Source organism: Melospiza melodia, chromosome 29 (genome assembly GCF_035770615.1).
Source record: "Melospiza melodia melodia isolate bMelMel2 chromosome 29, bMelMel2.pri, whole genome shotgun sequence".
Taxonomy (NCBI): Eukaryota; Metazoa; Chordata; class Aves; order Passeriformes; family Passerellidae; genus Melospiza; species Melospiza melodia.
In genome coordinates this window covers 270,271-284,237 of record NC_086222.1, presented here as the reverse complement: position 1 = coordinate 284,237, position 13,967 = coordinate 270,271, and the positions used below count along the sequence as shown (strand labels likewise).

Sequence of the window (13,967 nt, the reverse complement as noted above, 5' to 3'; positions counted from 1 at the left end):
AGACGGACCGGGGTCTGCCCCGGGGCTGGGGAGCTCTGGGCTGGGCTGGGAGGGAGCTGAAGGGCACGGCATCGAGCACCAGAGATCGCGGGCACCGCGGCAAGGGCCCGGAGCCACCAGCGGGGAGCGGCCGGAACATCGGCACGGGGCCAGGCCAATGGAAGGGGCGGAGCTCGAAAGAGGAAGGGGTCCGGGGCCGCACCGGGCCCGCCTGGGTCCACGCGAGCCGTGCCCAGCCCGAGCCGAACCCGAGCCATGCCGAACTTGGCCTAGCCGAGCCGAACGAGGGCGGGACCTGGGCGGGGCATGGGGGCGTGGTTCACAGGGGGCGTGGCTCGGCGGCGGCCTGCCCGCGAGGCGCCTCTCGGCCGCCAGGGGGCGCGCGCGGTGTAGGCGGCTAGCACGTGGCTCGGCTGCCGTGAGGCGCGCGCAAGCGCACGCGCGGTGCCTGCACGCGCGCCGCTCAGGCGGCCCCTGCAGCCCCGCCCCCCTGCTCTCGGCCAATGGGGCCGCGGCTCCCCTTCGTGACGGCTTCCGGCTTCCCCCGACGTGGCCCAATGGCCGTGCGCGCGCTGTGCGATTGGCGCGCGGGGCCGGCCCTGGCAGCCGCGCCAATGGGCGCGTGCCGCGTGCCGGCGGGGGCGGGGCCAGACGGCGGGGCCGCCGCGGCGGGGCTGCTCCGCGCGCCGGGCCGAGCCGAGCCGAGTGCAGCCGAGCCCCGCCGAGCGGTGCCCTCAGAGCATGGCGCGGTTTCCCGGCCGGGCGCTGCCCTGGCTGCTTCTCTTCAGCTTCCTGCCCGCTGCAGGTACGTGCGCGACGGTGCGGGAGGCGGCAGCTCCCCGGGCGCTCCCTGCTGGGCCGCGACGCCGACGGTGTGGGGCTGGCGGGGAGGAGCGGCCGGTGCGTGGGTGCCTCCCCAGCACCCTGTCCGGGCCCCTGCCTGTCTCGGCCGCCCACACCGGGAGCAGGTTCTCACCGAGGGTTTGTCTCCAGAGCCGGTGGCGGTGATGTCGGTGGACGTGGGCAGCGAGTCGATGAAGATCGCCATCGTGAAGCCTGGAGTGCCCATGGAGATTGTCCTGAACAAGTGAGCGGCCACGGGAGGGTCCCGGGGGGATCCGGCCTGTCCTGCATCCCCCCGCCAGCGCCGGGAGCGGACGGCCGGGGAGGCTGGCCGGGACAAGCCGTCCCTGTTCCTCTCTAGCCGGAGGAAGGCTCCCATTCTCCCACGCAGGCTTGTGACTCGGTCTTGGTCCGGGTGGGGGCTACGGGGCATCCTCCAGGGCACTTTGTTAACTCACCTTTAAGGTGTTCGGGTGCGCTTTGGGTACCTTTCCAGCGGGTGCTGAAAGCCCACGTGGTTAAGAACACATTGTGTTGCCAACCCAAAAGGGCACCCAGTCCTCTGATCCTTAGTTCCCTTAAGGGAGCCCAGAGCCAGGTTTGTTTTGCTGCAGCTGTTCAAAGCCCGTACTTGTAACACAGGTAAATCTCTTGCATTCAGCTGCTGCTGTAGCCCATCCTCAAGCCACTGAGTGAAGAATCTGCAGGTGAGAGAGGGCATATGATTAGGAACATCTTCGGTTTCTGGGAGCCTGGAAATAACAAGGATGTTTCTTACCCACCTCCCTGAAATTCAGCAGTGCTAGACTAGATAGAATAAGGGAACTGTCTTGCCTTGCTTATGGGTGGAGGAAAGCAAAAATAGTCTCATCAAAAGCACTGAAGTGGTGGTGGTGGGGGGGGCTTGTCTAGTAGCCCCTCACCTGAGCAGAGGCTGGCCCCCCTCTCCAAACACTTTCCCTTAGTCCTTCTGGAGTGGGAACAACATCTGTCTTCACTGGAGACTGGAATGTTCACGTTTTCCACTGGTTTATTCCTCCTTCTCTGTTCTCAGGGAGTCACGAAGGAAAACACCTGTGGCTGTTTCCTTGAAGGAGAATGAGCGTCTCTTTGGTGATGGTGCGCTGGGGATGGTAAGAGTTCCTGTTTGCAGAATACATGTATCCCACGTTGTCACAAACGTCTGAGACAGTGTTTTATCGCTGTCCTGCATGCCCCATCTCCTTGATGTGTTACTGGCTCTGTGTAGGGGCTGTGTGCTCCTACTCCCACAGCAGGAGTTGTTCCCCTCGTAATCTGGGAGGGATTGCTTTGACGGCAGCGTAACTGAAGGGATGCAAGTGGGTGATGTGTTTTTTCCTGCAGTCCATAAGGACGCCCAAGGTGGCGTTCCGATACTTCCAGGATCTGCTGGGTAAGCGGATCGATAATCCCCACGTGGCGCTGTACCAGTCCCGCTTCCCGGAGCACGAGCTGGTGAAGGATGAGACCAGACAGACTGTTATCTTCAAGTTGTCCCCGTAAGTGGCTGCTTTTAGGTTCTTTGTGGGATGGATGTCAGCTACCAGGCTTCTGCAGCTTGCTGTTGATGCCATCGTTTTCTTTCCCATTGCAGAACGATATGGTATTCTCCCGAGGAGATGCTGGGGATGGTCCTGAACTATTCACGTGGTCTGGCTGAGGAATTTGCAGGTTGGAAGGGTTTAGCTTTTTCTTGTCTATGTGCGTATGAGTTCGCGCACTATAGGATTTGAGGAGAGACCAAAAGCATTCAGAAACCCAAGGTTTTTGGAAACAGGATATTGGTTCTCTCCAGCTGTAGGCTGTAAGCAAGACTTAGAAGCTATCCAGTTATCATTTGTTTCTAATATGATGCAAGTTTGGGATCATGGATCTCTATCTCTATTTAACACCTAGTCTTGCAATGAAGGAGCCTTACAGGCAATCTCTGGAGAAAAGTGTTTTCTTTATCATGTGTATGATCAGAGTGGAGGCACATGGAATGTTGCTGCTGGGGAGGGTGGAAATGGTTCTGTGAAGGCTGTGCTGTAGCTTTTCTGGATGGAAACTTGCTGTTGGAGCTGAACTAAAAGAGCAGAAATGGCCCTTTGCTGTGAGGCTTGCTAACAGAGAGGATGCTGTCGTGTGTATTTCACGCTGTGTTGCTAATGAAATACCATATTAATGAAAAGCGGATAAATTACCAGGAGGTTTTGTCATGTGGTCAGTGACGCTCCAGCCAGTCCAAAGACTTTTTACTGGAGGGTGAATATGATGCAGTGGCAGTGTAAGGCTCCATGAAGATAGTATTTGTTGGAATGGAAGGCTGCCCAGAGCATTTGAGAGTATCCTGACACATGAAAGAGCAGCCAGTAGACTTGTGGCTTTGTGTGAATATGCCAGGTCTGCTTGGTTTCAGCAGGATACAGAGATTCATCCCTAGGGATCCTGGCTACTGCTGCAGGGTTGCATTCTTTGTGGGTCTTTGCCTCGGGTCCTCTGGGTTTGCTGCTGTCACTCCATCTCAACAAGTCTTTGCATGTGGCTACACTGATGCGGAATTCCCTGCAACTGTTTCAGAGCAGCCCATCAAAGATGCAGTGATCACAGTTCCTGCCTACTTCAACCAAGCCGAGAGGAGAGCGGTTCTGCACGCCGCCCGCATGGCTGACCTCAAGGTGCTGCAGCTGATCAACGACAACACGGCTGTAGCGCTGAACTATGGGGTTTTTAGGAGGAAAGACATCAATGCCACGGCACAGGTAGGCGCATTTGAGGGATGCGTAGAGTCCTGCCAAGTTGCCTGCATGCAGGGGAGAAAGTGCTTCAGAAGAAATCCAAAGAACTTGAAGTAGACTCTGCTGATCAAGCAATCTCCTCTGTTTGCATGTGGCTTGTCAATAAGACAAAGAGATTAAACGCTGTGTGCATGTATGGTGAAGCCTGAAAGCTGCTGGAGTGAGGACAGGTCTTGGAAGTTCCCATTTTGTAAACCTGGTCCTTGCCCATCAGCTGGGGAAAATAACAGCAGCAACTACTTGAAGTATTGGAACACTAACTCAGAAGTACTTGATTTACCTGAGGCTGAAGAAAGAGCAAAACTTTGGGTTTTGGACTGTGAAATAGATTAGAAGTTTTCTTGTCTCTTTCTGTCAAACATAACCCTGAACATCACCCATGTTTGGTCAAAAATGGTATAAAATAGTCCAGGGAGTAGGTAGTTGCGGCCTGTATCACACTGAAAGCTTCTTTACTTATTTGTGGGGGGATGTCCAGGTGTTTCTGCTTCACTGTCCCGACTTTTCTTTCCAGAATATCATGTTTTACGACATGGGAGCAGGAAGCACTGTTTGTACTATTGTTACTTATCAGACAGTGAAAACTAAGGACTCGGGAACCCAACCTCAACTGCAGATCCAAGGCATTGGGTAAGAATTCCACACAAGTTGCACAAATCCCACAGGTCTCAGAAAAGAAACCATTTGTTTCACAATCTTCATCATGTAGAATTTTGCAGTGAAGCTTCAGTACAGTAATTTGGATGGCTGATGGGGAGCAAGAAGGCTTCAGTTGGGAATAATTTTGGTATTGCTGTCTTTTACAGAAGGTAGCTGAGAACTTCCAGGAGCGTAGGAGGGGACCAGCATACTTAGTTTGCTTTAAGCTTTCCTTTGTTAGCCTCAAACCACGTAAACCTATTCCATTGCATGTAATCTTTTAAGTCTGTCAGTTGGAAAAGAGGAGTATGCTTCTAGAGAGGAATGAAAATGCAGTGGACTCAATGCCTTGCCAAATAAGGAGGACGGTGCTGTGCATACCCAGCCCAGCAATTTTAATTCCAAAGCATTTATATTGCTGTTTTCAAGATAGCTGAGACCCAATACAGTTGTCCATTGGTTTCTTGGCTGTTTTACATGCTTGGCAATAAGGCATTTACCTAAAATATAATGAAATTTGGTCTTGAAAGGCTGTTGTGGTGGTGAATCTCTTATTTCCATCTTTCTTTCATTATAACGTGTTATTTTGGGGACAACCTTTGTTGTTTCACAGTCATGACAGCTGATAATACTGCACCTATTTTTGACCACTTGCTGCTCTGCATATTTGTAAAATAATACATGAAATTTGTTCGTGTTTCATTTTGATTCCGGTTTTTACACCTCTGTTCATTCTTTTGCTCAGCTTTGATCGTACTCTTGGAGGTTTAGAGATGGAGCTTCGTCTCCGGGACTACTTGGCAAAGCTCTTTAATGAGCAGCACCCTTCCAAAGATGTCCAGAAAAATCCGCGGGCCATGGCCAAGCTGCTGAAGGAGGCCAACCGATTGAAAACTGTGCTGAGTGCCAATGCCGACCACATGGCACAGGTCTGACCTTCTCCTGGGCGTTCCTGCATTTTTTGGGCTGAGTGTGGGGTGGTTGAGGACTGGTGTAAGGGAACACTGTCCCTCTGCAGCGCAGGTCTGCTGAGGAGCATCGCTCCCGGTGGTCCCTCTCAGCTTGTGCCCGCTTGGTAGCACCGGTGATTGAGTGGATTGAAGAAGAGTTATTCGTGTCAAGTATGTTAAATAAACTTTCACTGAGAGAAGCTGTCTGTTACACCCATGTTCCATCCTCTCATCACCTTAGCAATGGTAGGGTTCAGATGAGTGTGGTTAGGTCTGTTGTGTGTTACAAAAGCCAGAACTTTTTGCACACTGGACAAAGATTTTGCGTAGAAAAAGCTCCACAATTAATTTCATTCTGACTGGTTTTTTGGTTTTTTTTTCTGGACAGATCGAGGGACTACTGGATGACATAGACTTCAAAGCCAAAGTCTCAAGACAAGAATTTGAGGATTTGTGTTCTGACTTGTTCAAGCGTGTCCCAGGACCCGTGCAGCAGGCTCTGAGTAGTGCAGAGATGAACATGGTGGGTTTAAGAGAATGCATTACCAAACCTGAAGCTAGTGTGTGTGGAGCTACTGCCACATCATGATTGAGGCATCAGTGGTTGTGTTAGCAGGACTGTTTGGAGATAGATGCCTGCTATTGTGACAGTGATTTTGGTGCTACAGAGAGTTTGCCTGCTGCAGTGTCAAGCAGGAGTGTCACACTTGCCCTGCACTATCCACCAGAAATTAGGGACTTGGAGGAGGGGCTTCTTAATCTTAAAGCATTTTACTCCTCCATTTGAAATAATGATGTTTCCTCTTTTTGTCTTGGATACTGGTTCTGGTCTCACTCCTGAAGTTTTAACTGAATGAGTCTGGATACAGAATTGTGGATGTTTGGGCTTCTCCTTTGCACACTCCCTAAATTGAGCTCTCTTGTGGGCTGCAGTTGAACCAAACCTGAGGCAGTCCTTTGGAGAGAGTCACTGTGGGTTAAATGCTCACTTTGTAGGATGCCACAGCTCTTGAGCAGCTTTGGGCTCTGATGTTCAATGCAAGACACTGAGTTACCTCTTAAAGGCTGGATTTCTGTCTGTTCAGATCCAGCCAGCTCTTGGTGTCACTGTCTCCTGTGGCACTGAGCTAGTTTGTGTAATTTTGAATCAAGTCCCATGTTTCAGGTGGCTTGAAGCCACAGTCAGGTTGTCACTGTTGCACAGACCTGACCCCAGGTGCCTGGTTGTTGGCACGGCTGATGTCTGTCTGAGATCTGTTGGGTGCCGGCCTGCACGGGGACAGCAGGGTCTAGTGTGGGTGTTCTCTAAGAACCATGTCAGCACGTGGTGACTGGGGCAGGAGCGTAAGGAAGCCCTGGACTTAGCTTTCCAAAATTGCTTTCTTAAGACAAGGTGACTGTTTCCAATCCCTAGGATGGAATTGACCAGGTGATTCTAGTTGGAGGTGCCACACGGGTCCCCAAAGTGCAGGAGGTTTTGCTGAAAGCTGTGGGCAAGTGAGTATGTGAGGCCCCCTTCTAGTCTGTCTCCCATTGACAAGCTGCTGTTTATGTAGACGCTGCAAACTTCATATGTGTTGCTTTTTGCTTCGTAGAGAAGAGCTGGGCAAGAATATCAATGCTGATGAGGCTGCTGCTATGGGTGCAGTCTACCAGGCAGCTGCTCTAAGCAAAGCCTTTAAGGTGAAGCCCTTCATTGTTCGGGATGCTGCTGTATTTCCTATCCAGGTAACCTTTGGTTTTCCTTCTCTTTTGCAAGCTATGATGGGGCTGTGATGGGAGAAGCAATCCAGGCTGGAACCTCATGGCTTCCTTTGAGTATGGAAGCTCTGGAGAGATTTCTGCTAATCTAATAACAAAAGCAGAAGGAAGTCTTCTTTATAATAGAAATGCAGTATCCAAGGAGCCAGGCATATGCAAACACCAGTTGAGGAATATTTGCCTGCCCCCAGCCTTGAGGCCGAGCAGCCGAACACTGCTGATGTAAGATGCCACAGTTTGCAGTTGCTGAATCTTAATTTCTGTTTGTCATGCAGGTGGAGTTTACTCGTGAAGTTGAGGAGGATGATAAATCCAGGAGTTTAAAGCATAACAAGAGGATTTTGTTCCAGCGCATGGCGCCCTATCCCCAGCGCAAAGTGATCACTTTTAACCGCTACACAGATGACTTTGAGTTCTATGTCAACTACGGAGATCTGACATTCCTGAGCCAGGATGACCTGCGGTGAGTTGGGCCCAGCACCCAGGCCAGCAGCTCTGTGGCAATGCAACTTGCCTGGCTGGAAATGTATTGCCAGTGCGTGGGACTGGCACTGGCGCATCTGTTCTCTGAGCTGCGTGTCCTTTAGCCCTGCCAGTTCCTGCTTTTTGCAGTTGCCCATCGCCACCAGCCTGAATGAGAGCAGCGATTGGCTGTTCTGCAGCACTGTTATCCTGAGTTGTCTCTCTGCTTTTGTCTCTGTGCCATCAGAGTTTTTGGTTCTCTCAATCTCACTACTGTGAGGCTAAAGGGAGTTGGGGACAGTTTCAAGAAGCACTCAGACTATGAATCCAAAGGCATCAAAGCACACTTCAACATGGATGAGAGCGGTGTACTGAGTCTTGACCGGGTAAGCACCACCATTGGGATGGTTGTCAGCTGATGTATTTTCAATTTTATCCCTCTCTCTGGTCCCTGCTTAAAACTAATCCTGAGCTTCTATTTCCAAGGTGGAATCAGTGTTTGAGAGCCTGGTGGAAGACAAGCTGGAGGAGGAGTCAACACTGACAAGTAAATGTGGAACTTTGATATTCATACTGACTGTTTTGTTACCTGTAGTGGCTGAGATAACTACAAGTGTTGTGTTTCTTTGGGGTGTGGAAGTTACACAGTCTGACTGTATGTGTGGCTGTCTGTGCACACAAGGACACGGAGGGAGGTTGCAGAAGTGTGAGTCTGGAGTGTGTGAAGCTCACCTATACCACAAGGGAGCCCTGGTGATCGTTGCGGTTGTGAGGAGAAGGACTGAGAGCTGAAGATTACTTTCCTCCTCTGGATATGTAACTTTCTGAATTTTCTGTCTCCCATCATCAGAACTTGGAAACACTATCTCAAGCCTGTTTGGGGGTGGTGGCCCTACACCAGAGACCGGAGAGAACCTGACAGACTCAGTTCAGGTGAGCCCCAGGGTGACTGCTACTGAAAGGAAGCCCTTTTGTCTTGCTGTGGCAGTTCTGTAGAATTACCTGTTCTGTGAAACACTGCATGGAATTTCTGCATTTAAAACATAAATTTTGTTTTCCCTTTACTTGTTTGTGATGACCAGGAAGAGGAAGAGAGCCTAGCAGAAACAGGTAAAGAAGAGCATGGGGAGAAACAAGACCAGAAAAGCCATACTGTAGATGCTGATGAAGAGCATGGACAAGAGAAACAGCAGACTTCAGATCAAGAAGAAACTGCCTCTCCGAAAGTAGAGTCAGAGAGAAAGGAAGAAGGCGAGAAATTAGAGCCTCAGGTGAGCATCGGATTGAAGGAATGGGGTGGGTTTAGTATGCAAGAAATGTAATTTCCTCAGTGGAATTCTCCCTCCTCTGAAGTGCCCTGCCTTTGAAAAAAATTGCAGAATCTGAAAATCTGTTCTCTGGCTTGAGAATGTACTTTGTGTTACAGGATCCCAAAGAAAACAGAGAAACTGCAAAAGAGGAAGACCCGTCCAAAAGTTCCAGTGACAGCACAGCTACCAAATCAGAGGAGGAGAAAATCAAAGCACCCAAGAAGCAGAAGCTTGTCCATGAGATCACAATGGAGCTGGATGTAAATGATGTGCCTGACCTGGAGGAAGATGAACTGAAGAGCTCGATGAAAAAGTAGGTTTGAAATGGCTCTGCTAAGTTAGAACTCTAGATGAAGGAAGGGAATTGCTTTGGGATGGTGATGGCTCACACAGGGCACTGCTGACCTCAGAAGCTGGTGTGTGTGATGTGCTGCTCAACAAAGGGCACTTGCTAACTTTTGATTTTTGTTCTCTTTGCATGTTAGACTCCAAGAGCTGACAATCAGAGATCTAGAGAAACAGGAAAGAGAAAAATCAGCCAACAGCTTGGAGTCATTCATCTTTGAGACCCAGGTAAGAGAGGGATATAATGAAATGAGAATTCCAGGAGAGCAGTAGAAGTGTTTTGCACAGCTTTTGGCTGATCTGAGTGCAGGGGAGTTGTTTGAGCTGGGGGAAACTGATTTGAAGAGCCCAGGTTTTGTCTTTCGCTCACTTTTCCTAATGCTATTAGGCTTCCCAGGCCCATGTTTCCTCAATACAAAATGAAGTTTCCCTTCAGCATGTCTAAAACATTGAACAATTGCCCCCAGAGTGTAAAGAAGCTACAACTTCTCAGGAACTGTTGTGTAGAAGAAACAATTAGTGTGAAGTGTATGTGAAATAATGACTGTTGCAGTGTTACCATCATGGAATGTGGGTGTGTCTGTACCTGGTGTGTTTCATTGTGCTCCTGGCAATGCTAGGAGCAGAGCTCAGATTTGGGAGGGTGCAGGCAGCGCCCCACCCCAATCACAAGTGAGTGCTCTTGTTTTATGGTTCCAGGCTCAGTGGTGTTTGACCATTGCTTGCTGTTTTTTTAGGACAAGCTTTACCAAGAGGAGTATCAGTTTGTTTCGACAGAGGAGCAGAGAGAAGAAATTTCCAAAAAGCTTAGTGAGGCTTCCAGTTGGATGGAGGAGGAGGGCTATGCAGCTGCAACAAAGGTAGTACTGTGTGTAGTCAGGACACCAGTCAGCTGTCACTGACATGGAAGTGACCACAGAGACTGACAGAGCCTTTCTAATCTGGTTCTTGAGAGTTTCTTGGTTCCTCAGAGCATTATGCACAGAACAAAATAAGAAGTTATCCTAGCCATTGATGCTTCTACAAGAGCTTCAGCAGGAGCCTGTTGACTGAAAGCTTTGTCATGTGGCTCTTTTTACTGCACTGAAATGGTGTATTTGATAGAGTGAAAAACAAATGAAGTTAAAACTTCTGAAGTTGCCAGTGTTATACAGTGGTGAAATTAACTGTCTCATTTCTCCTCTCCCCCATTTTCAGGAGCTGAAAGACAAGCTTTCAGAGCTGAAAAAGCTTTGTAGGAACCTTTTCTTCCGTGTTGAGGAACGGAGAAAGTGGCCAGAACGCCTGGCTGCTCTGGAAAGTCTGCTCAATCACTCCACCATCTTTCTCAGGTAAGGACAGGCTTTTGGGAAGGAATGTCATGCAACTGATTATGTAGGAGCTGCCATCAGAATGAGACCAGAGTGAATGTCAAAGTCAGTGGCAGTTCCTGAGAAAAGGTGAGCAGAACCCTGCTCCCCGGTGTCCTGTTCTGCAGGACCTGTGAACAGCCCCTTGTCCAAAATGGGGGCAAGAAGGGTCCAGTATGGTTGTTGTGATGTTTTTGTATTACTGAAGCTGTAAACACTGAGTTGCCAAAGTGCAGTCTGCTTGGCTTAACTAAAATAAGCTTTCTTTTCTACAAGGGGAGCCCGAATGATTCCAGAGTCTGACCAGATATTCACAGAAGTGGAACTGAGTACACTGGAAAAAGCCATCAATGAAACCACGGTACTGAAGGATGGAGTGATGCTGGAGGAGGGTGGGGGGTGGCAGTTTGCCTTATGGCCTATACTTTCACTTAGGATCGTGGAGTAGAATGTGCACATTTTGTTTTTCTGCCACCAGCAAACCTTTTGTGTGTTTCAGTGTTTCCTAATGTCCAGCCTGACCCCATTGTGTCTGGGGGGAATGGTGGTTCCTGTGTTGCATGTGGAATCATCTCCAGGGTGGGGGTGGAGCCCAGTGATCTGATTGCACTCGGTTTTTAAAGGCAGGCACTGGGTTTTGTTTCTCTTTTTCCTGTGTCTGGGTAAACTGAGAGGTTGGTGGAAATGTAGCACAGAGGAGAGCTGTCCTGAGTAAAGCAGAATAGCCTGGGGCAGTGACTTTGAGATACTGTAATATACAGCAGTTCCTGGAACCCAGAAGCATTCCAAAAGCACCTCTTCCCTCACGTCCCACAGATCTGGAAAAATGAGACACTGGCTGAACAGAACAAGCTTACTCCTACTGAGAAACCTGTGCTGCTCTCTAAAGATATAGAGTTCAAGATAGCAGCCCTCGACAGGGAAGTGCAGTATCTCCTGAATAAAGCCAAGTTTGCAAAACCCAAACCCAAAAGGGAGAAGAATGCCACAAAAACTGATCCAGGCAAGAATACTACAGCAGCCCCTGAGACTGAGAATACTATCCCTCCCACGGAGGGGAAACAAGAAGGTAAGTAGCAGGCTTGGAGCATGTATGTCACTCCCTGTTATAATTACCATATGTAATACGTGGTGTTTCTCTTGATTGAACGGGAGTTAAAGAAGGGAGGACAGTAGTTAACTGTGAAATTAGGTGAGTTTCCTCTCAGTTTTCAAAGACAGCTGGGAAAATCTATGTATTGCAGTGTCCTTCACCCCCCACCATTTGTTTGGGTTTTTTGTGAAGAAACAGAAATTATTTATTAATTTCCCAGGATAGTCAGTACCTGTCTTGCTGGCTTGTTGACTTCTAGGAAAGATTAGCCATTGACTGCACTTCAGTGTACTGAGCTGAATACTCAAAGTCCTGTCCTAGATCAGTGAGTAGAATGAATTGTTGATGAGAAAGGTTCGTGGCCTAGATGGACCCCAGGGAAAAAAAAAATCTCTTGGGGCATTAGGACTTAGTTTTTTGAACTTTCTAAGATCCTCAGGTCTCAAGTGCCCTGGTCCTTTCAAATCTGGGTGCTGTTTGTCAGCATTCCTGCTGGTTCCTCTCAAGGGATCCTGCTCACAGTCACAGCTCCAAAGGTCATCTGCCTGTGCAACCAGTCAGTCTCCAGGGCTTCTGAGGACATAAAGCTTGGCACTCAGAGGGGAATACAGAGCAGTTTTGTGATGCTTCTCTTGAGAGCTGTAGAGTGATCTGCTGGGAGAGTGAGCTGTAACAGTCCTGCTGAGGCACCACAGCTGGCTGGTTTAACCTCGCCTTTGCTCACCTCATCTCTTTGCACCTTGTTTCCTCTGTGTTCTCCCTTGACTTCTGTTTCTTTCTGCTTTAAACATAGACAAACCAGAGGATATTGATCCAGCCAAGGAACCTCCTACAGCTGAGAAAGCAGCAATAGATGATAAGCCTGGATCAGACTCGGGTGGGTAAATGTTTTGCTAACAATCTGGAAATTGGGAGCTTCGAGTGCAAGGTGTCTGGGGGCTCCTTTGCAGATTTTTAGCTGTAAGAGGTAATATGATGGTAGAACCCCTGACTGCTCATCCATTGTTCATTCAGAGTGGAATTCTTATGCACCAGTGCTGCTTTGTGCCCCTGTCCCTGCAGTTTGCAGCCAGTCCCATGGCTGAGACAGGCTCTGCTTAGAGCTGCTGTGCCTCTCCTGCTGCCAGGGCAGCGCTGTGAACAGGGCCAGAGGGTTCATGGCTTCAGCCCCGTGGAGATGAGTAACAACCCCCAAAACCTCTTACCGTGGACTGCAAGTTTTGTGGCAAATTTTGCAAATGTCAGAGACTCTCAGTACTGCTTTGCATGCTGTGAAAACGACTGCAGTGTTGAAACTGAGTTTGCTTCATTACACAGGGTCCAAAAAAGAGAAGGCAGAAGCTGGAAGAGAAAGCAGGAAAAACGATGAATTGTAACAACCTGAAGTCCTTCAAGTGTCAGCATCTATTTATTTCATAGTTACTTTCTTGTTTTTCTTATGGACCTGGTTAGTCATGATGTAAATGGAACACAATGGCAACACAATGGGATAGAGATGTAAATTTATTTTTTTGTTCTTTCTGCGGATTTTGCCTCTACTAACTTAGTGAATTGGTTTTTGTTTTTCTTCTATTATGTGGGGCAGACTGCCCACCAAGAATTGTCTTTGTTTCAGTACAGAAGTCACCAAAGTGACTTTCCTGTGGGGAGAAAACAGTGCAGAAACATCTTAAGGTGTAGGAAGTAACCTGAAACATAAGCTCTGTGCCCCACCTCTTGTGAAGATGATTGCAGAAGGATATAGACCTGAAGTGCTGTTGTCTATGAGACTCTGACTTAGAGCAAATGTGTGATCACAGCTGGTGGGAGGTGTATTAATACTTGGATTCGTGGTAGGGTGGAACAAGATTGGGAAGGCAGATGATCTGTGCTTTGAGATATGGCTGTGTCTGTTTTCAATAGGCTGTTTGTTAAAACTGTCTGTGCTCTCTAGCAGAGTCCAAGAACCATGATGCGAGACTTTTCAAAAAGATTCTGTTCATAATTTTTAAAGTTCAGAAAAGGCAACACTGAATGCAGAGGAGAGGGAAAGATGGGCCGTGTTGGCACATCCTGTAGTCAGTCACAAGGACAGCGATACGGCTCAAACAACCAAACCTGAAAAGTCTAACGGCAACTGCCTTCCTTCCTCGGTATTTTGTGCACTTGGACCGATTTAATCGTGTGACTGTCCCTGTCCCTGGCCGTGACCTCCTGCCTCCTCAGACCGTCCCTGCTGCTGCCACACACGCGAGCGGGGTCCGACGGCTGCGAATGTGCATCTGACATTGTTCTCCATTCGGGCTCTTCAGCCGAAAATAAAAGCGACCCGTCCAGCGGGGCTGTGCGGAGCGGTGCCGTGTGTGCCGGGAGCGGGGCGGGCCGGGAGCGGGGCGGGACTTCCGCGGGCCGGGGCGGGGCGGCGGGCCGGCTCCGCC

The 13,967-nt window shown here is 49.3% G+C and overlaps 1 protein-coding gene across 1 annotated transcript; it reads left to right on the top strand.

Annotated features, from left to right (window-relative positions):
• The first annotated feature begins 682 nt into the window (after positions 1–682).
• HYOU1 (hypoxia up-regulated 1) lies at positions 683–13,870 on the top strand. The gene is made up of 24 exons (XM_063178311.1): positions 683–805; positions 994–1,087; positions 1,898–1,976; positions 2,209–2,363; positions 2,459–2,535; positions 3,424–3,605; positions 4,156–4,271; positions 5,026–5,209; positions 5,619–5,753; positions 6,645–6,727; positions 6,826–6,958; positions 7,267–7,454; positions 7,701–7,839; positions 7,940–8,000; positions 8,304–8,386; positions 8,536–8,724; positions 8,880–9,076; positions 9,249–9,336; positions 9,846–9,968; positions 10,306–10,439; positions 10,734–10,818; positions 11,274–11,526; positions 12,344–12,427; positions 12,868–13,870. Exons 1-24 carry the CDS (start codon positions 742–744, stop codon positions 12,924–12,926), a joined length of 2,985 nt encoding a protein of 994 aa, XP_063034381.1. The 5' UTR covers positions 683–741; the 3' UTR covers positions 12,927–13,870.
• The last annotated feature ends 97 nt before the right edge of the window (positions 13,871–13,967 follow it).